The sequence below is a fragment of the Pleurodeles waltl genome, chromosome 6, assembly GCF_031143425.1.
Source record: "Pleurodeles waltl isolate 20211129_DDA chromosome 6, aPleWal1.hap1.20221129, whole genome shotgun sequence".
NCBI lineage: Eukaryota > Metazoa > Chordata > Amphibia > Caudata > Salamandridae > Pleurodeles > Pleurodeles waltl.
The window spans coordinates 103,621,921-103,647,723 of record NC_090445.1 but is presented as its reverse complement, the minus strand read 5'-3'; the positions used below and the strand labels follow the sequence as shown (position 1 = coordinate 103,647,723).

General features: G+C 49.0%; 1 protein-coding gene across 2 annotated transcripts in view; it reads left to right on the top strand.

Moving 5' to 3' along the window:
• The window catches only part of CDK12 (cyclin dependent kinase 12), a 358,486-nt gene that overhangs the window by 79,697 nt on the left and 252,986 nt on the right, over window positions 1-25,803 (top strand). For both annotated transcript variants that reach the window (XM_069237454.1, XM_069237455.1), the window contains exon 3: window positions 5,988-6,158. In XM_069237454.1, coding sequence (XP_069093555.1) covers window positions 5,988-6,158 — 171 coding nt within the window. The remainder of the gene's footprint in view (window positions 1-5,987; window positions 6,159-25,803) is intronic.

The window sequence follows — 25,803 nt, the reverse complement described above, 5'->3', positions numbered from 1 at the left end:
TGTAAGTCACCCCTATGGTAGGCCCACCTAGCCCAGAGGGCATGGCGGGTAGGTACCTATGTGTGGGCACCCCTACATGAGCAGAGGTCCCCCTACGAATTCCATCTCCAATACACTGGACTTCATAAGTGCGGGGAAGCCATTTTACCTATGTACTGGACACAGGCCACTTTCTGCCTGTGTCCAGTTACATAATGGTAACTCCGAACCTGGGCATGTTTGGTATCAAATATGTTTGAATTATACCCCAATACTGTTGCTAGTATTGGTTGTATGATTCCCTGCTCTTTGGGGCTCCTTAGAGGACCCCCAGCATTGCTTCTACTAGTCTGTTCAGGGAGTTCCGGGCAACCCACGCTGCTGCCATCCCTCAGATGGATTTTTGTCCTCCTGCTGCTTGACTAGCTCAGGCAGAGGAGCACAGAACAAAGGATTTCCTGTGGAAGAGGGAGGTAACACCCTCTCCCTTTGGAAATAGTTGTGAATTGCTTGGGAGGGGTAGCCTCCCCAAGCCACTGCTTTGTTTTGAAGGGCACATTCGATGCTCTCCTTGCAAAAACCAGTTTGCACCAGTCCAGAGACCTCCAGTACCTGCTCTGGCGTGAAACTGGACAAGGGAAAGGGGAGTGACTACTCCCCTGTCCATCACCAACGTAGATGGTGGTGCCCAGAGCTCCTTCTGGTGGCCACTTTATTCCGCCACCTTGAATCCAAAGTGGGCATAGGCTCCTGGGAGCATCTGAGTGGCCAGGTCAGGTAGGTGACGTCACAGACCCCTCCTGATAGGTGGTCACCGTGCTAGGTGACCAGTCTCCCTTCCTGGGCTATTTAGGTTCTCCCTCTTGGGTAGGTCCTCAGATTCGATGTGCAAGATTCAAGCAGGACTCCTGTGCATTGGTTACTTCATCTTCTGGCCGCTAGGACTGCAACTGGACCCTTCAGAAACCAACAGTCTGCAACTTCAGCAACGACTCCACTTTGCAAAACAGTTTTCTGCAGTTGCTTCCAGCAACTGCAACATTTCCCTGGCTGTGCATCCTCTGAGGTCGACGAGACTCCACCCTGAACCAAGAAGTAAGAAGGAATATCCCTTGGTGTGAAGGAGTCACTCCCCTCCATCTGCAGGCACCAACTGCAATGACGACCGGCTGCGTGGATCTGCTCTCCTCCGGAACTGCTTGGATGCTGCATCACATGTGGAGGTCGGGAGTGGTTCCCTTGGGCCTCTCTACCAGCTGTCCAACTTGGAAGGTGGTAAGCCCTTGCCTCTCCTTTCAGGACAGTACTCCTGTGCACTGTGACTCTTGCAGCTACCAAGGCTTGTTTGCTCCTCCTCCAAGGGATCTTCAGTGTCCATGTAGCCCCGGCCTTCTTCCTGCAAAGCAGTGTCTCCTGCCTGCTGCTGCAGCAACGTGTGACTCCTCTTCCGGTGTGCTGAGTGGTTCTTACTGCGACTGCTGTGCCTGCTGTCAGTGGGTTGCTGGTGGAGGCTGCTTCCTCCTCTTTGGATTGTCCCAGCTGCTGAGGGTCACCCTGGATTCCATGCCTTGGGTCGAGTCCACTGGACCTTGCTGGTCCTTTTCAGCCTTGCAAGCCTTCGTCTCTCTCTTGCATTTGCCAAGGCTTGTTGGTGGTTTTCCAGCACCTCTGACTGCATCTAGACCGCTGATGTGGGACATTATTTGCATCACTGCTAGGACTAACCTTCTTCTGCTGTGCTGCACTGTTGAACTTCATCAACCTGATCCTGCAACCACAGAAGGGTGGGGGGTGGCTCCTGCTACAACAGCACTCCATCGTGAACTGGACTTGGTCCCCTTCCTTTGCAGGTCCTCTTCTGTCGGGATCCACTTTTGGGTTCTTCCAGTCTTGGTTGGGTCTTGCATAATCCTTTTTCAAAACCCTCCTGTTGGTTTTGGGGAAACCAGGTACTTATCTCTGCTCTCCTGGCCGCTGGGGGGGGGGGGGGGGTCACTCTGGTAGTCATCTCTTGGGGTTCCTAGTTCCTCTAGTTCCTCCAGCTCCCTTCTACTGATTACACTTCCTTGGGTGGGGGGACTGCCTTTCACATTCCACTTTTTTTGTATATGGTTAGACCCTCCCCTAGGGCCCTTATTTGCTATTGTGTTTGTCAATGCTTATTGCTTTCTATGCTATTTACTAATTGCTAATGTGTATATAATAGTTGTACGAAAGTGCCCTCTTTCTTGGCATGGTTACCCCATTTTCAGCCTGTTGTCTGTGTGTTTAACTGTTCACTGGGATCCTGCTAACCAGGACCCCAGTGATAATGCTCGCTTATCTAAATTTGATTGCTACTAACCTTTTTATCCCCACAATTGGCATACTAGTGCCCCCAAGTATATTGTACCTAGGTACCGAGGCCCATTGGGGCTCCAGGGATCCCTATGGGGCTGTAGCAGTTAATCTGTCACCCATAGGGAGTCCATGCAAAGGGTTTTGCAGGCCTGCCATTGCAGTCTGCGGAAACCGGGTGCACACGCCCCGCTTTCACTACAGGTCATTGCACCAGGGCACTGTAAGTCACCCCTTTATTAGGCCCTCTCAGGCCAGCACATGCCCGGTTTCACTACAGGTCATTGCACCAGGGCACTGTAAGTCACCCCTTTATTAGGCCCTCTCAGCCAAAGGGCAGGGTGCAGGTACCTGTGTGTGAGGGCACCCCTGCACTAGCAGAGGTGCCCCCAAGGACTCCAGCTCCATTGTACTGTACTTTGTGAGTGCGGGGATGCCATTTTAAATATGTACTAGGCATAGGTCACTACCTATGTCAGGCTACATAATGGTAACTCCGAACCTAGGCATGTTGGGTATCAAATGTGTCAGAATTGTACCCCAATACTGTTGCAGGTATTGAAGTATGATTCCATGCACTCTGGGGGCTCCTTAGAGGACCCCAGCATTGCTACCACCAGTCTTACCAGGCAGCCCAGCTGCTGTCACCCCTCAGACGGGTTTCTGCCCTCCTGCTGCTCGATCTGATCAAGCCCAGGAACACAGAACAAAGGATATAGGTGTGACTGGCTTGGGAGGGGTAGCCTCCCCAAGCCAATGGTTTTGCTTTGCAGGGCACATTTAGTGCCCTTTGCGCATAAACCAGTCCACACCGGTTCAGGGACACCCAGCCCCTGCTCTGGCACGAAACTGGACAACAAAATGGGGAGTGACCACTCCCCTGTCCGTCACCACCCCAGGGGTGGTGCCCAGAGCTCCTCTAGAAGGTCCCTGGGTTCTGCAATCTTGATTCCAAGGTTGGCAGGGAACTCTGGGAGCATCTGAGTGGCCAGGCGAGGGAGGTGACGTCAGAGGCACACTCTGATAAGTAGTTACCTGGTTAGGTGACCAAGCCCTCTCTTTGGGCCATATAGGGTCTTCCTCTGGGGTGGGTCCTCTGATTATGCTTGCAAGACTCCCTCAGAACTCCTCTGCTTCTGGCCTCCGGAACCGTGACTGGACCGTCCAGGAACCTAGAAGCTGCAGATCCACAAGGAAGAGTCTTCTGCAACATTGTATCCGGAACTCCTGCCAGCCTTGCAACATTTCCCCAGCCATGCATCTTCAGAAGACTGCAACTCTGCAGCCTGCACAAGAAGAAGGACTCTCCCTTTAGGTAAAGGTATCACTCCCCTGTAACAGGTACCTGGCTGCATGGACAACCAGCGTCGTGGATCTCCCCTCATCCTGAGTGCCGTGGGTCCTGCATCACGAGTTGTGGTCCGGAGGGTCTCCCTTGGTTCACTCTGCCAGCTGTCACACTTTGATGGTGGAAGTCCTTTCCACCCCCATGCAAGACAGTATCACTGTGCACTGCGTCCTTTGCAGCTGCCAAGGCTTCTTGCTTCACTTCCAAGGGGAACTTCAGTTGATGTGTAGCTCCAGCACTCTCTCCTGCAACTTCTGGGCCTCTGCATGGTACTGCCCAGTGTGACACTTGTGGGTGCTGCCTCTGCTCATGTGGGCCCTTTTGCGACGCGGAGGGGCCTCTGACTCCCCCCTCCTGGATAGAGTCCTCCTGGATTTTGCCAGTCTCCGGCAGCACCTCTTCTCCTCCAACCGCAAGTTTGCTTCTGTCAAGGCTCGTTGATGGAAGTCCTTCACCCATACCCATCTGCAATCCATCTTTCAGCGTGGGACACCTTTTGCGCGCATCAGGAACTCTTCTCTGGCTCCTGTGCTGCAGTGCTGACCGGTCTTCCTTTGTCGACCAACTCTTAAAGGTACCTCTGGGTGGGTAGTATCACGTACCCTTGCCCTGGACTCCATAGACACTTCTGGACTTGGTCCCCTCTCTCCACAGGTCTCCATCTTCGGTTTTCCACTGCTGGTTCCTTGCAGGCTGTCGTGGGTGTATTCTTTGTCTTCTATTCATCCTTTGGGGTGATTTGGGGGAAATCCGGTGTTTTACTCCTGCATTCCTGGTCGCTGGGGGGTACTGCATTACTTACTTGTGTGGTTTCCTAGTAATCCCAGCTCCCCTCTACACGATTTTCTTACCTAGGTGGGGGACCCTGTGTTCGCATTCAACTTCCTTAGTATATGGTTTGGGCTTCCCCTGGGGCTACTATTGCTTATTATATACTGTTTTCTAACCTTTTTATGCCTCTTACTGTTTATTAGTGTGCATATATAGTGTATTTACTTATCTCCTATGGGAGGGTTGCCCCTCTAGTGTTTTCTGATACTGCGTTCCAAAAATAAAGTACCTTTTATTTTTGTACATTCAAGTGTTTCCTTTCTTGTGTGTAAGTTCTGTGAGACTATATTGGTCTCCTAGATAAGCCTTGGCTGCTCATCCACAGCTACCTCTAGAAATCCTGGCTTCTAGACACTGCCTACACTTCACTGAGAAGGGGGTACCTGGACCAGGTATAAGGTGTAATTACCATAGGTACCCACCACACACCAGGCCAGCTTACTACAATAGTGTGTTTGCTTATCTCCATTTGGTGGACTGCTTATTCAGTATTATAGTATTTATGTTACCCTAATAAAATACCTTTTATTTTTGTAACACTGTGATTCTTTCATTTGTGTAAGTGCTGTGTGACTATAGTGGTATTGCATAGTTTTGCCTGTCTCCTAGATAAGTCGTGGCTGCTTATCCACAGCTACCTCTAGAGAGCCCTGACTTCCTAGACACTGCCTACACTTCACTAATAGGGGATACCTGGACCTGGTAGAAGGTACATGTAGCACCAATATTTGGCAAGGTTTAGATGTCTACCTTGAGACTCCTGAGACTACAGAATGGTAGGTCTTTACATTCTTTTACTTCTGAAGCTGTATGAAGTTGGAACTTTGATTACCAAAAGTCTAGTTCTACTATGCAGAGGCAAATAGCAGATTGAGAAGGGCAAAGTCTTAAAGTAGCCATGAGTGAAGGGTAATATATAGTTATTGGGGGTGTGAGATTTTGGATAGGAAGTCTGGAATTTGGTTGTGGTAGTAGGTTGGAAGATTGTATAGCAAGTAGTTTACAACTCTGGGGAGGAGGGCACTAAAAGAGTGCTAAAGGGGGGAGGATTGTATAAAACCTTAAATGCAAAGATCTGTACATGGTGTCAGAACTTCTGTATCTGATAAGCTAATAGGCAAGATACTGTGATGAGACCAGCAACTAAAAGTACTGATGTACTTGTAGTTGCTGGTCTCATCCCAATATCTTGCTGCCTCAAATCAGGTTACTAAAATGAGGTTGAAATTGATGAGTCCCTGTTAGGATAAGTGTGTGAAAACAAAATGTTGTTTTTGATTGTTTTCCTTTTATGTATTACCCAGATCTCTTTCTCTCCCCACCCCCGCCCCCCCCCCCCCAAACACCCCCAAAAGCAGAACAGGTGCTTGTCATGAGCATGGTTGCTACAGTGGGTCTAGCCGGTGGAAAGTTCCTTTGCATTTATATTAATTGACAAATTACATATACGTGCTTTACTCTATATTGCTGCTAACGTACAATTCATTTTCAGCCCCAAAGAAATCTCGCCACCGAAACCGGTGAAGAAGGAGCAGAGAATGCGACACCTTCTCGCAGACCTTCCACTGCCCCCAGAGCTTCCTGGTGGTGATCCATCGCCTCCTGATTCCCCAGAGCGAAAGACACCAACCCCGCCACCACAGCCTATCCGAAAGAGGCCAAAGTAAGTGTATCTAGAAGTCTGTGTCCCTGCTGAAGAGTCTCCATTGAAATTGTGCTAGACCTCAATTTACAGACTTAAACTTATATTATGAGCTTTGTCTGAGTGAAAATTTGCTTTTTATTTCCAAGCCCTCAACAGTTTCAGCTAAACATTTTAATATTGAATGTGTATGAAAAAGTAATCTGTACTAATGCAGGTTAGGTTTCAAGAGTAAGAATGATGTGTCAGATATAGGCTCTGCCACAGTCATTGGCTCCTTTATTGTACAGTTGAAAGAAAGTGTAGCAAGTCAACATTGAGATTTTGGTTTAACCCCTTCGCTGCCAGGCCTTTTCTCCCTCAGGTGCCAGGCCTTTTTTTGGCTATTTGGGGCAGGGCGTGCTTAGGCTCTCATAACTTTGTCCACATAAGTTACCCATGCCGAATTGGTGTCCTTTTTTTTCCAACATCTTAGGGATTCTAGAGCTACCCAGACTTTGTAGGTTCCCCTGAAGGAGGCCAAGAAATTAGCTAAAATACAGTTACAATTTCGTTTAAAAAAAAGAAAAGGGGGGGGTAAAAAGGGCTGCAGAAGAAGGGATGTGTTTTTTCCCCCCTGAAAATGGCATCAACAAAGTGTTTGCGTTGCTAAAATCACCAGCTTCTCAGCTTTCAGGATCAGGCATACTTAAATCAGAACACCCAATTTCTCAACACAATTTTGGCATTTTACTGGGACATACCCCATTTTTACAAATTTTTTGTGCTTTCAGCCTCCTTCCAGGCAGCGACAGGAATTGGTGTGAAACCAATGCTGGATCCCAGAAACCTAAACATTTCTGCAAAGTAGACACAATTCTGAATTCAGCAATGGGTAATTTGTGTAGATCCTACAAGGGTTTCCTGCAGAAAATAACAACTGAAATTAAAAAATATTTAAATTGAGGTGAAAAAAACACCAATTTTTCTCTACGTTTTACCCTATCTTTTTCCTGCAATGTCCGATTTTTGAAAGCAACATACTGTTACGTCCGTTGGTTGCAGGGATATACAGGGCTTGTAGGTTCATCAAGAACCCTAGGTACCCAGGGCACCTTGCAGTGGGTTTTCATTCTATACCAGGTATACAGCAATTCATTTGCTGAAATATAAAGAGTGCAAAATAGGTATCAAGAAAACCTTTGTATTTCCAAAATGGGCACAAGATAAGGTGTTGAGGAGCAGTGGTTATTTGCACATCTCTGAATTCTGGGGTGCCCATAATAGCATGTGAATTACAGGGCATTTCTCAAATAGAGGTCTTTTTTTACACACTGTCTTTTTTTATATTTGTAAGGAACAAATGTAGAGAAAGACAAGGGGGCAATAACACTTATTTTGCTATTCTATGTTCCCCCCAAGTCTCCTGCTAAAAATGGTACCTCACTTGTGTGGGTAGGCCTAGTGCCCGCGACAGGAAATGCCCCAAACACAAAGTGGACACATCACATTTTCTCAAAGAAAACAGGTGTATTTTTTATTTTTTTTTGCAAACTGCCTACCTGTGGCTTTTGGCCTCTACCTCAGCTGGCACCTAGGGAAACCTACCAAACCTGTGCATTTTTGAAAACTAGAGACCTGGGGGAATCCAAGACAGGGTGACTTGTGTGGCTCTCACCAGGCTCTGTTACCCAGAATCCTTTGCAAACCTCAAAATATGGCTTAAAAAAACACCTTTTCCTCACATTTCGGAGACAGAACGTGCTGGAATCTGAGAGGAGCCACAAATTTCCTTCCACCCAGCCTTCCCCCAAGTCTCCTGATAAAAATGATACCTGACTTGTTTTGGGTGGGCCAGGTGCCTGCAACAGATTAAGGCCAAAAACTTGTAGAGATAGAGGGGATAGCACAGCGAGTTGATAAGGACATATTCTTTTTTTATACATCTTTAGGCTGACTCTGCTTTGGGGATCCACACAAGTGAGGTGTCATTTTACTTGGGAGACTGAGGGGGTCGCTGGGGAGTAGGAATTTTGTGCTGGAGCAGTGATCCTACTAAGAAAAGTCAGGAAAATATTCTTTTTTTTTAAAGCAAATTTTGAGGTTTGCAGAGGAGTCTGGGTAAGAAAATGTTGGGGGATCCAAGCAAGCCACACCTCCCTGGACTCCTTGGAGTGTCTAGTTTTAAAATATGTCTGGGTTTGGTATGTTTCCCTAGATGAAGGCCACACCCACGACCAAAAACATAGGTGCTGACATTTGTCTGGCACCCCCAGCCAAGCGCCACACCACCAGCCAAGTGCCACCCCACACACTTTTTTTCCGTTTATAAACAAAGAAACCACTAACTAATTATAAAATAAGTACAAAACTACAAACACAAACGGTCTAACTAAATACATGACAGTAATGCCAACCGTGAAACTGAACATATGAAAATATAACATAGGCAGTTTACGCTCACGGTATTTCCTCAAAATGTTTCTTTGTGTGGTGATTTCTAAAACAGCCAGGCATACACAGCCCAGGCTTTGAAGGGCAATCGGGGCAGTACATCCGGCCCTCTCTCCGGATACCTCTACGGGCACATACTCTTCATTTCTTAGTGGGTAAGTCTTTTTTGGGAGTGGGAGGAATGTGATCTGGAAAATGGCGATCTTTCAATCTAGCCACATCCTCCACCACTGCTACTTTAGGAACTCTTGCCTGTTCCACCACAATAACGCTCTCTATCACAGACTCCTGAAATTTAACAAATGTCATCCTTGACTCAGGTGAACAATCCTTGAACACAATAAAGGCATTAAAAGTTGCCAAATGAAATAAATGTAGGGCCAACTTTTTATACCACACGTAAGACTTACGCAGAGCAGTGTAAGGTTTCAACCTCTGATCCACTCTATCAACACCACCCATGGGCCTATTGTAGTCCAAAATGCACACAGGTTTGCGCACTTCGGCAACCTGACCCCAAACAGTCACAGGGGAAGTACTCTCATTGTGGATGGTAGATAGCATGTACACGTTCCTCCTGTCTGAAAATTTCAGAGCTAGCAGCTCATTATTCAGCAAGGCACTGCACTGTCCCCTCTCAAGTGTGTTTTTTATTTTTTTTGTTTTTTTTTTGTTTTGTTTTTTACTGACAAGCTCTCTTGGATAGCCTTTCCAGTTAGAACGGATTGTGCCACAAGCAACAGTGTCCACTCTAAACAACGCCTTGAACAACTGCGCTCCAGTGTAGAAATTATCTACGTACAAATGTTGACCTTTGCTAAACAGTCGTCTACCAAGTTCCCACACAATCTTTTTGCTAACTCCAAAAGTGGCCGGATAACCAGGAGGGTCAATACTGGAATCCCTACCAGTGTAGACCCGGAAATCACACACGTATCCTGTACTGCTTTCTGACAGCATATACAATTTAATCCCATACCGTGCCCTCTTACTAGGAATGTACTGCTTAAAAACTAAACGCCCCTTGAAAAGGACCAAAGACTCATCCACACTTATCTCTTTGCCTGGAACATAGACCTCTGAAACCCGATCTACAAAATGATCAAGGACAGGCCTAATCTTAAAAAGGCGGTCACAATCAGGGTGATATTGTGGCAAGGCTAAAGCATTGTCTACAAAATGCAGCATACGAAGAAGAAGCAAATAGCGATTACGAGTCATAGTTGCAGGAAATATAGCCGTTGCCATCAAGGGACTAGAAGACCAATAACCCAGTGACGGCTTCCTTTATCAACCTCATCAAAAAAGTCAAACCTAAAAACCTTTTCATCTCTTCCAGATATGTGGGAACCCACTGAGTTGATCTAAACTGATGCCTAAGTCTGGCAGCGTTGCCCCTCAAATATTGCTCCGCATACACATTCGTTTGCTCCACAATCTCTTCCAAAAAAACATCGTCCATAAACAAGTGAAAGAACTTGACAGGCAAAAGGTTTTCCGTATTGACTCTACACCCTGGGAGACCAGTAAATGCAGGTAACTGTGGCTGCTCCATGTTTGGCTGCCAGGCTCAGGGGAAGAATGAGAGGCAGTCACTGGACGCTTTAGAATACCAGTTTGGAACATCAATGGACTGGTATGAGGACCTTGGAGATGCCAATGAACTGGACATATCTCCAGATTTGATTTCCCTCTGTACCTTAGGGAGCATCATATGCAGTGGTGATGAAAATGACAGTGGCGATCCCTGACTTCGAACTTCCCTCTGTGGCGGTGAAGACTAACCTCTTGATGGAAGTGCTTCAACCTGGGGCTTCCTCTTCAGAACCCCTGCTCCTCTTTAATGAGGCACTTACTGATGTCTTTCTGGGAGCCTGGTCCAAGCCCAGCACAGAGGCTCCTGTTGTTGCCCAGCCGCAGCTGGCCAAAGTTTCCTCTGCCAACACCCCACCCCTGAGAGCTTGGAAGTCCAGGCCTCAGCTTCCCATGGCCTTCCCTTTTGCTTCCCTGGACAGGGAATCCAAAAGACTGGGCACTTTGGGAAAGAAAAGTTTTCTCCTGCCAGCCTAGCATTACTGTCTGTGAACACAGCATGCCTTTTTGGCCGTTATTCCTACACTCTGTGGTTTACGTTGTGCAAGTGCTGCCACAGGTCCCAGAGGAGGCCTGGGTTGTCCTCTCCTAAGCAGTGAAAGATGGATGAGATGCAGCAGAGTTCACCATTATGTGTTGATTGGACACACCCGACTCACTGAGCAAAGCAGGTTCATCAACAGTGGCTCATAGATGCCACGTGTGGTTGAGGATATCTGACTTTTTGCCCACCACTCTGCACCCGACACCCTCAGCCGTGCCCAGAGAAACCAGCACCGCAGAGAGGACCTCCGGGTGACTCCAACGACGTGTTCACCCTGAGCCGACCTCCCTGCATCCCCATGACGACACCTGCAGAGAATCCAGAGGATTCCCCTGACCGTGACTGCCTGATAGAAGCACTGCATCCACAGCCCCCAGGCCCGAGAGGAACCAACTACCAGTGCAGGAGTGCCCAGTCGGTGGCTGGCCTGAGAAGCCCCCCTGTGTCCTGCCTGCATCGCCAGAGTGACCCCGGGGTCCCTCCATTGATTCCAATTCAAAACCCGACACCTACATTGCACCGGCTGCTCTTGTGCCCCCCCTCCCCCCCCCCCCCAGTGCTCTAGAAAACCCCCCCAGTGTGCTCCCCGAGGACGCAGGTACTTAGCTGCTAGCAGACTGGAACCAGAGCACCCCTAGTCTCCATTGGCGCGTATGTTATTTGGGCCCCCTTTGACCTCTGCACCTGACCATCCCTGTGTTGCTTTTGCTGGTGCTGGGTGTTTGGGGTTGACTTGAACCCCCAACAGTGGCTGCCTATGCCCCGAACACTCAGCTTGTAAGTGCTTTACTTACCGGACAAACTAACCTATAGTTACCTCCCCCAGGAACTTGAATTTTGCAGTGTCCACTTTTAAAATATCTTATTGCCATTCTGTGCTGCACTGTATACATTACTGTTTCGATTCAAAGTTCTATATTTACCTATGCCAAGTACCTTTCAGTTTATGTCCTTACTTGAAATCTGAATCTTGTGGTTCTAAAATAAATTAAGAAAATAATATTTTTCTGTATAAAAACCTATTGGCCAAAAGTTACGTCTTTGAGTGTGTGTTCCCATTTATTGGCTGTGTGTGCAACAACACTACCCTCTGATAAGCTTATTGCTCGACCACACTACCACAAATAGGTCATTAGTATTATCTATTCCCTCACCTGTGGTACAGTGCACCCTGACTTAGGGCTCTAAGGCCTGCTAGAGGGGTGACTTACCTATGCCACAGGCAGTGGGTTGTGGGCATGGCATCCTGAGGGGAGTGCCATGTAGACATAGTCTTTTTCTCCCCACCAGCACACACAAGCTGTGAGGCAGTGTGCATGTGCTGAGTGAGGGGTCTCCAGGGTGGCATAATACATGCTTCAGCCCTTAGAGATCTTCCCTGGCCACAGGGCGCTTGGTACCAGGGATACACTGGTGCTGGGGCCTGGTTAGCATGGTCCCAGCATATTTCCACTCCAAGCTGGCATCAACACTAGGCAAAAAGTGGGGAGTGGCCATGCCAACAATGGAATTTTCCTACAGGGGGTCACTACAGAGAGTGACCAACCCCCTTTTAGATTTACTTAAGGCTCCCCTGATGGTGGGCCCTCATATTTGTCGAACAGGACTCTCCAAGGAACGTTCTGCAAGACACATTCTGCTCCTGCCCTCTGGAACAGCTGCTGGTCTGCTTTTGAAACTGAAAAAATACTATATTCAGTTGGGAGGGCTCCTGCAAGATTTCTGCAACATCTGTTGCAGTGCATCTTCCAGGGTTGCGAGGACTCTGTTTGCATCCAAGAAGCAAAAAGGAATATCCCTTGGAGTAAAGGAGTCATTCTCCTGCATCTGCAGGCAGCTCAAGACAACAGCGACTGGCTGGTGGTTCCTGCTGTCCCACAGACATCAAAAGGCACTGTAACACAGGTGGTGATTCTCTGGTCCTCTCTGGGTCCCCCTTATCTTCTGACCAGCTTTGGAGACGGTGGGCCCTTGCTGCAGCCACTTGAATGGAGCCCTTCTGCACTTCTACTTTGCTCTTGCCAAGGCTTGTTGGCTCTTCCTTCACGCTGTAAGGAGCCTCAGCCTCCAGCACTCTGCAAATCGAAGATCAACTTCCACTCTGCAGCTCCTATGACTTGGGACTCCTGTTTTGTTGTGCTGCTGAGGCCTCCCTACTTCTTCCTGTGCCTGCTGCCAGTGGGTCACTCGTAGGGGCTCCTACGACTCAGCTGGCTTTTCTTCCTGGTGAAGGCCTGCCCTTAATCCCTTCCAAGAGTCCCTAGAACCTTGCTGGTCCTGTAAAACATACAATCTTCCTTACAACAGCTATTTGCATTTGCCAAGGCTTGTTTGTGATCCTGCGGGCCACTGACCATCCTGCAATCTAGCAACAGACCTGGGACAGCTCGCGGGTGACTCAAAAGGATCTTCTGCATCTCATGAACTCCAAAGTTGGACATCTTCCTTCACCCTTGTGCAGAAACGTCACCTCCAAGAGGGTGGGCATTGCCTACCTGCACTGCCTGGACATCTCCGAGTGGTCCGGGCACTGGCCTCTTTTTCAGTTTCTTCATGTTTGGAATCTACCTGTGGGTTCCACCAACCTGATCTTATTGGTAGCGACAGCAGCTGGACAATCAAGGGTTCCATTGACACCAACAGAGGTTTCAAATGCCACTTCACCCCTACGTACCTGGGCTCCCTGGTGTAGGTACTCCAATTTTCTGGGTATCCACGGGTGGGGGTACTATGCAACCTTCTTTGTGCCAACTGGTTTCCTCGAGGTCCACTGGAAGGGTCCTTAATCTATAGAAATCCAAGCTCAGTGGTCCTGTATTAGCCTTTGGGACACCCCGCTTGATGACAGCTCTGCACCCGGGTGCCTCTGGGGTTTCTGGCACTTGACTCTGGTAGTTTCTTCCTCCCCCTCCCCCTTGGATTCTAACACACTTACCTTGGATAGGCATCTCTATTCTCATACCTCTTTTTTAGCCTGGATGTCAACCCTCTCCCCCCCTGTCTCCCCCCCCCCCCCCCCCCCCCCACCTCTGGTCAAAATATTTGGATTAGGAGGTGTGCCCACAACATGCCAGATCCACCCCTAAGATGAACGAGCTGAAGTGAACACCTTCTAAATTCCTCGATCTTGTTTTGGGTGGAATTGGTCCCCTAGAGCCAGGTTTATGCCCACTTCCCAACAGAAATGGTCAGAGAGGGCGTAGTCAACCTAAGGGTAGGCAACCCATTTACTGCCACCTGACATACCTAAATTGAGTATTTAGGCGGCACCCGGAACCCAAGAACTCATCCTGATGACCTAAGAAGCTCAAGGACACTGAAGTGTCTAAAGGAAGCGGTTGACCTGGTACAAACCCCGTCGGCCTCTCTGCAACCATTGACCGACTCTGCACCAAAAGACGTCCTGCAGCTGAGCCTCCGGTGCCATCAAGCTTTCTCAGCTCCCCAGAGTCTGAGTCCACTATGGTTTAACCCCTCCTGGACTATCCAATGTTTCCTGCAGCCTGTCCATGCAGTTTCCCTCTCCCACAGCCACCGTGGTGAGAGAACACAGACACCTAAAGCAGCCACTGCACCCGTTACCTACCGCCTGATTTTGAAATGTGTCCCTGTTGTCAACGATGTTCCCCAAGTCTCCTGAGCTTGAGTCCTCTGTGGTTTCACACCTCTTGGACTCCATTACGAAGCCTCCATCCTCAGACCACAGGTCCCATCAACTGCAGGGGCTCCCGGACACAGAAACCCAATGCAAAAGGACACTCCTGCCACCATTGCCCCTGGGCCTTGGAGAAGAGGACCAAAGGTGCACCTCTGTCCCCGAGCACCCCCACGTTTGTTACCTACCTGTTGGTTTTCCACAACTGGCTTCCTGGCCAGAGCCTGCAGCCTATTTCCACTTTGAAACACATTAGGAGCTCAGCGCAGTACTACATCTCTGCATCTGCTGCTGGAGCAGTTCAAGCCCAGGAAGGCAGAACAAAGGATTTCCTTTGGGGAGGGAGGCAACACCGTCTCCCTTTGAAAATAGGTGTGTTATGGCTTGGGGAGGGGTTGCCTTTGAAGGGCACATTTGACTCCCACATTCAGTTTGACATGGAGAACCATGAGGTACTGTTGGTGCAGTGAGTACTCCTGCGCCCCCTTCCCCCTAAAACTCATAAAAAAGCCTTTACGGAGGTCACTGGACCATCACTGCCACTAGGCCATGGTCTGCCTTGGAAGGATATTTCAGATTTCCCTCCTGTCGGCTCAGTACCAAAGAGAATGAAGACCACTGCTGCGTCTTCGGTATTGACCTCCTCCATATTGGTCCGAATGTTAACCACCAAACTTACTCCAGTATTGGAACTTTCATAGGCGTGCTTCGGAGTCTCTACTGAGCTCTGCTAAGTTTTTTCCTCTCAACTTTTTCCAAAACCTCTTGTCTGCTGATATTTTTTCAACAACCTCACAGATTCACCCTGGACATAGGTATTCTGTGCTTTTAGGTTCAAACTGATGCATTAAAATGTCTAACGCCACAAAAAGGGCTCTTCAGACTCTGTGGGACTTGCAGAAAAAAGTGACTCCACGTAGATGACCCATACAAGGACTGCATCTACTGCCTTTACCCTGAGCACACACCAAAGGAATGCAAGGTATACCGCACCTTTACTAATACAACATTGAAAGACCATGAAGGGCGACTCTTTCTATGGCTCCAAAGACTTAAGTCAAGGGAGAATCCTCTCTCTCAAGAGGACAGCAATGTTTCATTTATATCCTCTCAGAAACGCCTGTTTATAGACAGCCTCTACTCGTACCTCTGGTCAGCCACCTTGGAAGGCTTCTAAATGTCTCAGGATTCACAAAGACACATATCTCAATCGTCTCAGTGGGGCAGCCTGCATTCCACACACAAACCAGAAAAAAGGCTTCAAAACATCCTAAAAGTTTTCAAAAATCTACATTGGAGCTGCCAACGCCTCCACCCCAAATTAAGTATACTTTTAAGAAGCCCTCTTCAGCACCTCTGATAAATGGCTTGTCAACGAGTTCACCGTCGATGAGAGTACCATCATTGATGGCCTCATTGACGACAGAGGTGACTGCAGGGATGATGACGCTTACAGCAAACAGTTACTATTTCTCTAGTGGCAGCTACCCTGTTGGCGACGACATCCTCTGCTACTTGCACATGTATACTCCCCACGCTAAAAATAACTTCAAAGTTGATGCGCTCGTAGTCAGCAGCATACCTGTCAAAGAAAAAGTACTTCACGCCGTCAACAAAGATCCTCCCATCGACAATACCACCAACGATGGTGCCCACGTCCACAGGAAAGACCCATTGATGGGAATTACCCTGTGTAGGAAAGTGCCCTCTTTCTTTGCATGGTTACCCCCATTTTCTGCCTGTTGTCAGTATGCTTGACTATGTCTACTGGGTTCCTGCTAACCAGGACCCTGGTAGTTTTGTTCTCTCCTCTAAATTGTACTTATTCCCACAATTGGCATACTGGTCCCCCCCCCATTAATGTGCCTAGTGTATGGTACCCAGGGCATTGGGATCCCTATGGGCTGCAGCAGTTAATCTGCCACCCATAGGGAGCCCATGCAAAGTGTTTTGCAGGCCTGCCATTGCAGTCTGTGTGAACCGAGTGCACGCTCCCGGTTTCACACCGTCACTGCACCAGGTCACTGTAAGTCACCCTTATGGTAGGCCCTCTCAGCCCAGAGGGCAGGGTGCACGTTCCTGTGTGTGAGGGCACACCTGCCATAGCAGAGGTGCTCCCATGACCTCCAGCCCATTTTACTGGTGTACTGGAGTGCAGGAACGCCATTTTATATATGTACTGGACATAGGTCACTAACTATATCCAGCTACATAATGGTAACTCTGCACCTGGGTATGTTTGAAATTGAACATGTCTGAATCATACCCCAATACTGTTGCAAGTATTGGAAGTATGATTCCATGCACTCTGGGGCTCCTTAGAGGACCCCCAGCATTGTTACCACCAGTCTTACAGGGTTTCTCGGGCAGCCCAGCTGCTGCCACCCCTCTGACAGGTTTCTGCCCTCCTGTTGCCTGATCTGATACCGCCCAGGAAGGCAGAACAAATGATTTCCCTTGGGAGAGGGAGGTAACATCCTCTGCTTTTGGAAATAGGTGCAACTGACTTGGGAGGGGTAGCCTCCCCAAGCCACGGGCTTTCTTTGAAGGGCACATTTGGTGCCCTCCGTGCACAAACCAGTCCACACTGGTTCAGGGACCCCAGTCCCTGCTCTGGCGTGAACCTGGATAATGGAAGGGAGAGTGACCACTCCCCTGTTCATCACCACCCCAGGGGTAGAGCCCAGAGCTCCTCTAGAGGGTCCCTGGGTTCTGCCATCTTTATTCTAAGCTTGGCAGGGAAGTCTGGGAGCATCTGAGTGGCCAGGCAGGTGACGTTACAGCCCCCTCCTGATAGGCGCTTACCTGGTTAGGTCACCAATCCCCCTTTCAGGGCTATTTAGGGTCTCTCTCTTGGGTGGGTCCTCCGATTCGGCTTGCAAGAATCCAGCAGGACTCCTCTGCAATCTTTACTTAGACTTCTGGCCTCCGGAACTGCGACTGGAACCTCCAGGACCCAACAAGCTGCTTCCAAGAAGAAAGTGCTCTTAAGCAACATTGTTTCCAGGGTTTCTGCCAGCTTTGCAACAATTTCCTCGCCATGCATCCTCAGAAGACTGCCACTCTTCAACCTGCACAAGAAAAAGGAATCTCCCTTGGAGTGAAGGAGTCACTTCCCTACAACGACAGGCACCTACAACAAGTGACGACCACCTGCGTGGATCCCCTCTCCTTCTGAGCAGCGTGGATCCTGCATCACGGGTGGTGGATCGGAGTAGTCCTCTTGATCCTCTCTGCCAGCTGTCCAACTTTGGTGGAGGTAGGCTTTTGCCTTCCCACACTGGACAGAACGCCAGTGCACCGCGTCTTACAGCTGCCAAGGCTTGTTTGCATCTCCTCCAAGGGATCTTCAGGCAACGTGTAGCTCCAGCACACCATCCGGCAAAGCACAGCCTCCTGCATGGTTCTCCTACGATGTGGGGGTCCCCTTCTGTAGTGCTGCATTGGGTGCTGTGACTTGTGTCCCTGTCCTGTGGGGACTCCTGTCGGTGCTGCCTCTGCTACTGTGGACTCTCTGCGATGCTGAGGGACCCCTGTGATTTCTCCCACCACCACCCCCCTCCAGGGTTGAGTCCTCCTGGGCCTTGCTGGTCTCTGGCAGCACCTCTCTTCCACTAACTGAGAATTTGCCTTTGCCAAGGCTTGTTGGTTGAAATCCTGCATGTACACCCAACTGCAATCTTCCTTCGGGCGTGGGACACCACCTGCATCCATCTGAAAGTCTTCTCTGGCTCCTGGGCTGCAGTTCTGACATGTTTTTCAGAACAGTCGACCAATGCCTGCATCAGCAGCTGGGTGGGTAGTACCTCCTACTTCTCCTGGACTCCATTGAGACTCTTGGACTTGGTCCCCTCTCTCCACAGATCTTCTTTCTTCAGGAATCCACTGCTTTTCTTGCAGTCTTGTCTGGGTGTCTTTTCCTCCTTTTGGGTGGTTTGGGGGAAATCCAGTGTTTAACTCCTGCATTCCTGGTCGCTGGGGGTAATGTTACATACCTCTGTGGTTCTCTAGTACACCCAGCTACACTCTACACCTATTACTTACCTAGGTGGGGGTACCTTGTTTGCATTCCATTTTATTTAGTATAAGGCTTGTGCGCCTGATAGGGTCACTATTGGTCATTACTGTTTGCACTGTTTTCTAACCTTTTCTATGCTTATTTCTGATTCTGGTGTATATATTTTGTATATTACTTACCTCCTAAGGGTTGGTCACCTGTCTAGTAACTTGTGGCGATTTGTTAAAAAAATAAAGTACCTTTATTTCTGATTGATACAACTACCTGTGGATTCCTCACCTTATGAATTCGATCCTTGCGCCAGCATCCGACGGAAAGTCTTCTTCCTAGCTGTCCACGAGGACGTCATAATGGCACAGCTCCACGTGACTCCGTCTGACGTCATCGTGCCAATAAGAGGTCCTCGTCGGCGTACTGACGTCAGTTTTCCTTTTTTCCGTGCCTTCGACGCCAACCGTTTTTCTTCCTGGCTCGTTGTTAACTGTAACAATTTTTGGTGGTTACAATGTCGCCTCCGAAGAAGTCCGGTTTCAAGCCGTGTAGAGAATGCGGGGGTCGGATGTCAGTGAACGACCCCCCCACTCGGACTGTATTTGGTGCCTTAGTTCGGAGCATGATGTGGAAGGTTGCTCTTCGTGTCAGAGCATGAATCCAAAAGCTCTGAAGGAGCGTGAGGCGAAGCTCTTTTTGGCTAAAGCTAAGAAGAAGGGCCATAAAAAGGATTCCTCCCATGCTTCTCCCGAAAAGCATAAGGAGCAGCGTCATCATGACTCTCGGCGCCGTTCGGAGCGGAGCCGATCGAGGTCGAGGTCTCGATCTTCACGACGCCAGAAGACCTGGGAGAGGAGTCCTATTGTCACGCCTCAGCAGGAGAGTCCGGAGTTGTCACCGGCACCTTCAGTTTTTGAGGTCGTTCAACGTAGCCCTCAGTTCTTGCCGGCGCCGAGGGATCCTGATGTTCAGCAGACATCTGCACAACAGTACCCTGCTTTCCCGGCTCCAGGGACGGATCCGGCCACATTTTTTAATGCGATGTATGCCGTCTTTCAATCCATGGCCCCTGCTGGTGCACCGGCGGGTCCCACGGGGCAATTGGCGTTCAATTTGGGCTCACCAGCATCATACAGGGCTGCTCCATTCATGCCCTTCTGCCCTACAGAGACTGGCGGTTCGGCACCTAGAGCCTCCCCTGGCAGGAGTCCTCCTCCTGTGACTGTGGATCCGCCTGCACGTCAACCGACTCCTTCTCCGCGCCATCTGGCGTCGTTGATGTCTCCATCCAGACCGGCTCCATCGCCTTCCGGCCAACCGACTCCGAGAAGGTCATCAGACGACTCCATGTCGGCACCGGCGCCGGATGAGCCTGGGAGCATTCCTGGTCCTGTTCGGAGTTCGAGATCTTCGGCGTCAATGGATTCTTTGTCGAAGCCGGCCCTAGAAACACATCTTAGATCTCGGAGAAAGGCATTGAGACTTCTGGAGGAGGAGGAATATAGACAGCTTGAGGAAGGCGAGATGGAGCCTTCAGATGAGTTCCAGGGCCTTGCCACTGCAAGTGGTTTGGATACTTCCCCGGAGTGGGACATTGCGTCTCCGGGGGGAGTTTACTGAAGAGGCCGCTTCCTTCCATGCAGTGGTGAGGAAGGCAGCTGAGTACCTGGATTTGCCTTTGTCTGTGGCAGAAGTAAAAACTAACCTGCTCACAGAGGTACTTCATCCCTCTTCGTCCAGTGCTGACCCTTTGCTGCCTTTCAATGAGGCTTTGTCTGAGCCTATTTTGGACTTATGGAAAAAGCCAGTTACAACTCCTGCTGTGAACAGGGCAGTGGCGAGGAGACATAGAAGTGCTCCAGGAGATCAGTTTTTTCTGTCACAGCACCCGACTCCGGAAAGCTTGGTAGTTCAGGCGTCATGTTCTGCGAAGACTGCCCCTGGGACATTCCCTGGAGTCCCGACTGATAGGGAATCCAAGAGGATGGAACAGTCTTCAAAGAAGATCTTTTCATCTTGCAGCATGGCCCTTAAAGCAACTAATTCTACCTGTGTGCTGGGCAGATACGTCCACGCCCTTATGGACTCTGCTAAAGAAATGGCGAAGGATCTGCCACAGGAGATGCAGAAATCGTTTGGGTCCCTTTTCTTAGATGCGCAAGCTGCTGCACAGCAGATTATACAATCTGGCCTGGATACCGCGGATTCCATTGCCAGGGCCATGGGAACATCGGTGGCTACAAGGAGGCATGCCTGGCTAAGGTCCTCTGGATTTTCTTCAGACGTACAATCCAACTTAATGGACCTTCCGTATAATGGGGAAAAGTTTTTGGGGACAAGGCAGACTCTGCCCTTGAGCGGTTTAAGGACTGTCGGGCTACAGCTAAGCCCCTGGGATTACAGACCTCTACTACAATGCCTAATAGACCTTTTCGCAGGTTTCTAGGGTTCATTCGAGGTTCTGCCTTTCGGAGGTCACAGTCTTACGCCCAGCAACCTGCCAATCCGCCCTATCGTGCCTTTAGAGGGCGGGGTAGGGCTAGAGGTCCAGCCCAGCAGCTCTCTTCTTCTTCATCCTCCTCTGGTGGACAACAGCAGAAGCAGCCCTAGTTTTCCCCACTTTATCATACATACTTCTCCTGTAGGGGAAAGATTGAGTCTTTTTCTGCAGAAATGGAGGTCAATTACAACAGACTTGTGGGTGCTAGGAATTGTAGAAAAGGGCTATGCTCTCCCCTTTCAGGAGTTCCCTCCTCCCTCCCCCCGTCCCTCCTTTTGTTCAGAAGACATCTTCTGTTGTTGCAACAGGAGGTATTAACTATATTGGCAAAGGGCACAATAGAGTTGGTGCCGTTGCAGGAAAGGGGTCAGGGGTGTTATTCAAGATATTTCCTGATTCCCAAAGTGGATGGTCGATTACGGCCGATCCTAGATTTGAGGATTTTGAATTTGTTCCTCAAGCAGGAAAAATTCAAAATGCTGACCCTAGCCCAGGTGCTATTGGCGTTGAACGAAGGAGACTGGATGGTGTCTGTCGACTTGCAGGACGCGTACTTTCATGTTCCGATAATCAAGTCGCACAGGAAGTATCTCCGTTTTGTGGTCGGAACGCAACACTACCAGTTTGCTGTCCTTCCTTTTGGACTTACTTCAGCACCTCGGGTTTTCACGAAGGTGCTGTCAGTTGTTGCAGCACATCTCAGAAGGAGGGAAGCAGCAGTTTTTCCCTACCTGGACGATTGGTTGATCAAAGCCAAGTCTCCAGAGCTTGTTTTGTCTCATCTGCGAATGACAACCCAGTTGTTGTTCGATCTGGGTTTTTCTGTAAATGTGCCCAAATCTCCCCTAGAGCCCTCTCAACGCCTCCTGTTCATAGGGGCAGTACTGGACACAACAATGTTTCGGTCCTACCCCCGCCTCAGCGGGTTCGGGACATTCAGGCGCTGATTCCGTTGTTTCAAGTTGGAGCGGCAGTTCCAGTCCTCAAGGTCTTATGCCTGCTAGGTCTGTTTGCTTCTTGCATTCTGTTGGTCACTCATGCTCGCTGGCATATGAGGGCTCTTCAGTGGTGCCTCCGCAGGCAGTGGTTCCAGCACAAAGGAGATCTCAGGGATTCAATAAAGATCTCCAAGGACGCTGTAGCGGATCTTCTTGGTTGGGCAGAGGACGGCAACCTTTCCCAAGGAAAACCGCTTTCACTGCCTCCTCCAGTGGCCACAGTGATTTCGGATGCTTCCACTCTAGGGTGGGGAGCTCATCTGGGGGACCTGGAGATCAAGGGTCATTGGTCTCCAGCAGAACAGATGTTGCATATCAATCTGTTGGAATTGCAGGCAGTACGTTTGGCGCTCAAGGCCTTCCTCCCTTCCCTTCGCGGTCAGTCAGTTCAGATCCTGACGGACAACACTACAGCGATGTGGTATATAAACAATCAGGGAGGAGTGGGGTCGTACCTTCTCTGCAGAGAAGCCCTGCGACTCTGGTCCTGGGCTCAGGACCATCAGATTTGCTTAATAGCAAATCATTTGGCCAGAGTACTGAATGTACGTGCGGACGGTCTCAGTCGTCACTTCTCAATAGATCACGAGTGGCGTCTCCATCCGGATCTAGTCCTCCACATCTTCGGGATGTGGGGTATTCCTCAGGTGGATTTATTCGCCACTCGAGAGAACACGCATTGCCCGTTATTTTGCAGCCTCAAGTATCCGATGCAAGGGGTGTTGGGGGACGCGTTTCAGATGTCCTGGAGCGGCCAGTTGCTTTACGCGTTTCCCCCCCCCCCCCCCCCATACCCTTGATTCCTCGGGTTCTGAGGAAGATTCGTCAAGACTGGGCTTGAGTCATCTTGGTGGGTACGGACTGGCCGAGAAGGGTATGGTATGCAGACCTGCTTCAACTCTCTGTGCCCTGCGCTCCATCTCCCTCTCAGGGCAGACCTCCTCTCACAATCGCAGGGGCAGGTTTTACACCCCCACCTCCAGAGCCTGCACCTTCATGCCTGGAGATTGAACGGGGCAACCTGAGTTTGTTTTCTCTCCCACCGGATGTAGTGGATGTTATTCTATCGTCCAGGTGACACTCCACTAAATCCATTTATGCCGGCAGGTGGGCAAAATTTGTGCTTTGGTGTGGAGAGAACCAAAAAGATCCCTTAAAAGCCCACCTTTCAGATATTCTTTTGTTTGCTCTTAGTTTGGCAAGGAAAGGCTGTACGGTAGCTACAGTTAAGGGCTATTTGGCAGCTCTGTCGGCGTTTCTTTGCCTTCCGGACCAGCCATCTTTATTTAAGTCTCCAATTGTAAATAGGTTTCTTAAGGGTTTGGTGAATAGGTTTCCTCCTACTCCCTTTCACATGCCTCGGTGGGACTTAAATCTTGTATTGACGTTCTTGATGGGTTCGCCTTTCGAGCCCATGCATTCATGTCCATTGAGATTTTTAGTCTTGAAGACTGTTTTCTTAATCGCAATCACATCTGCCAGGAGATTTGGAGAGCTTCAAGCGCTTTCCGTTAAGCCTCCTTTTACCATGTTTTTCCCTGATAAAGTGGTACTAAAAACCAGGGCTGCTTTTCTGCCGAAAGTTGTCACTCCTTTTCATATAGGGCAGTCTATCACCCTACCTGCGTTTTACCCTCCTCCTCACCCTTCTAAAGATGGAGAGGCTCCATAGGTTGGACCCTAAGAGGGCCCTGAGTTTCTTCTTGGAGAGGACTAAGGACTTTCGCCTAGATGATCAACTGTTTCTAGGGTATGCTGGACAGTGAAAGGGCAGAGCGGTCCAGAAACGAACACTCTCCAGGTGGGTCATCTTGTGTATTAAGATTTGTTACTCTCTGGCGAAAAATGTCCCTCCTGAAGGTATCAGGGCCCATTCTACTAGGGCTAAGTCTGCATCCTCGGCCCTAGCGAGAGGAGTTCCGTTAATAGATATATGTAAAGCGGCAACTTGGGCGTCCCTCCATACCTTCGTAAAACATTATTGTTTAGACTCTGAGGTGAGGAGAGACGGTCATTTTGCTCGTTCGGTATTGCAAGATTTCTTGGTGTAATCAGGCGGGCACCCACCACCGAGTGCGGTACTGCTTGGGACTCTAGTCATAAGGTGAGGAATCCACAGGTAGTTGTATCCATCAGAAGAACAAGTTACTTACCTTCGGTAACGCTTTTTCTGGTGGATACACTAACTACCTGTGGATTCCTCACGGTGCCTCCCCGTTGCCTGCCTGGTTACACACTTATCTTGCAGTATTTAGAATAATGTTTCTTTATATATATATATATATATATATATATATATATTCATGTATTTAAGGTAACAATGTAAATATATGGATTCAATAGACAAGTTTTTTGTGTTTGTATATATTTATATATATCTATTTTCATGTTTTTTTGGTGGTCGGTTTTCACCTGTTCGCCTCAAAGGCACGAAAAAAATGAGGTGAAACTGACGTCAGTACGCCGACGAGGACCTCTTATTGGCATGATGACGTCAGCCGTGCCATTATGACGTCCTCGTGGACGGCTAGGAAGAAGACTTTCCGTCGGATGCTGGTGCAAGGATCGAATTCATAAGGTGAGGAATCCACAGGTAGTTAGTGTATCCACCAGAAAAAGAGTTACCGAAGGTAAGTAACTTGTTCTTTTGTACAACTGAGTGTTTTCCTTCACATGTGTAAGTGCTGTGTGACTACAGTGGGATTGCATGAGCTTTGCATGTCTCCTAGATAAGCCTTGGCTCCTTATCCACAGCTACCTCTAGAGAGCCTGGTTTCTAAACACTGCCTACACTTCACTAAGAGGGGATACCTGGTAGAAAGTGTAAGTACCATAGGTACCCACCACACACTAGGTCAGCTTCCTACACCCCTGTCGACTGCAAAAGTAGAGCATCGTACTCTTCCATTGTCTAAGTTTTCATCAACAACCTGTTCAGCATAAAGACAAGGGGAAAAGCTGACCACACCAGCACCAATTAAGGTGCCCTCATTAGTACCATCCCACCTCCTGGAATAGGACACAGACGAGGAAAGTCTTTTCGGGACAGCTTTTAGCCCTTCACAATTTTATGTAAAATGTCAAGAATATTCAGGCGAAGGGGACGAATATGATCAACAGTATTATGAACAGTCACATTATCAACAAAAGTAATACCGGGAACAGATGGTATGCATGCTGTCAGCGTTGATAACGGATCTTTCGGACTACAAAAATATTTCCACCGACTACAGACCCTGTTCAACACACTTCAGTGCCGCCTCCACCTTCAAATCCAGCAACTTCGCAATCCTTACCTTCTACCCCACCTCTGCCACAGTCTCCCCAGTCCATCAACCTAGATGACCCCACATCATCTGAGGGAGAAAAAGGTGAGCTTCAAGATCTCTAGGATGCGTGGGGTGACTGTTCTACCAACACCCTCAACACCAGTTGACTTCCCCCACAGGATGTAGGAGGCTTTCACAACATATTAATACGAGCAGCAATTCTGTTTGGTTTCCTATTCCCACAAAGCAAAAGGACTGTTTCCTCTATGATTTGAAAGAAACCTAGAGGAAAACTCTCCAGGACATCGCCATTATCAAATATATTTGGGAGGAAGGCCTAACTGTAATGCACAGTCGAGCGGTGCTACCAAGACCTGATTTAAAAAAATATATATAGGGCCCCAGAGGATGCCCCAGCTTGCCTGACTGGTCATCCAAAACCAGATTCTGTGGTATCTCAGGCAGCCCAAAGAATGTCTAGAAACCCCTCAACACCTCTATCAGCACCCCCAGATAAAGATGGTAGGCATTTGGATAATATAGGAAAACGCTCTTCAACAATGTCGGCGCTCACAGTCAGAGCTGCAATTCAATAGCCCTGCTGAGAAGGTACGACAGGCAACTATGGCCTGATATAACACAATATATAGAAAGATTTCCAGATG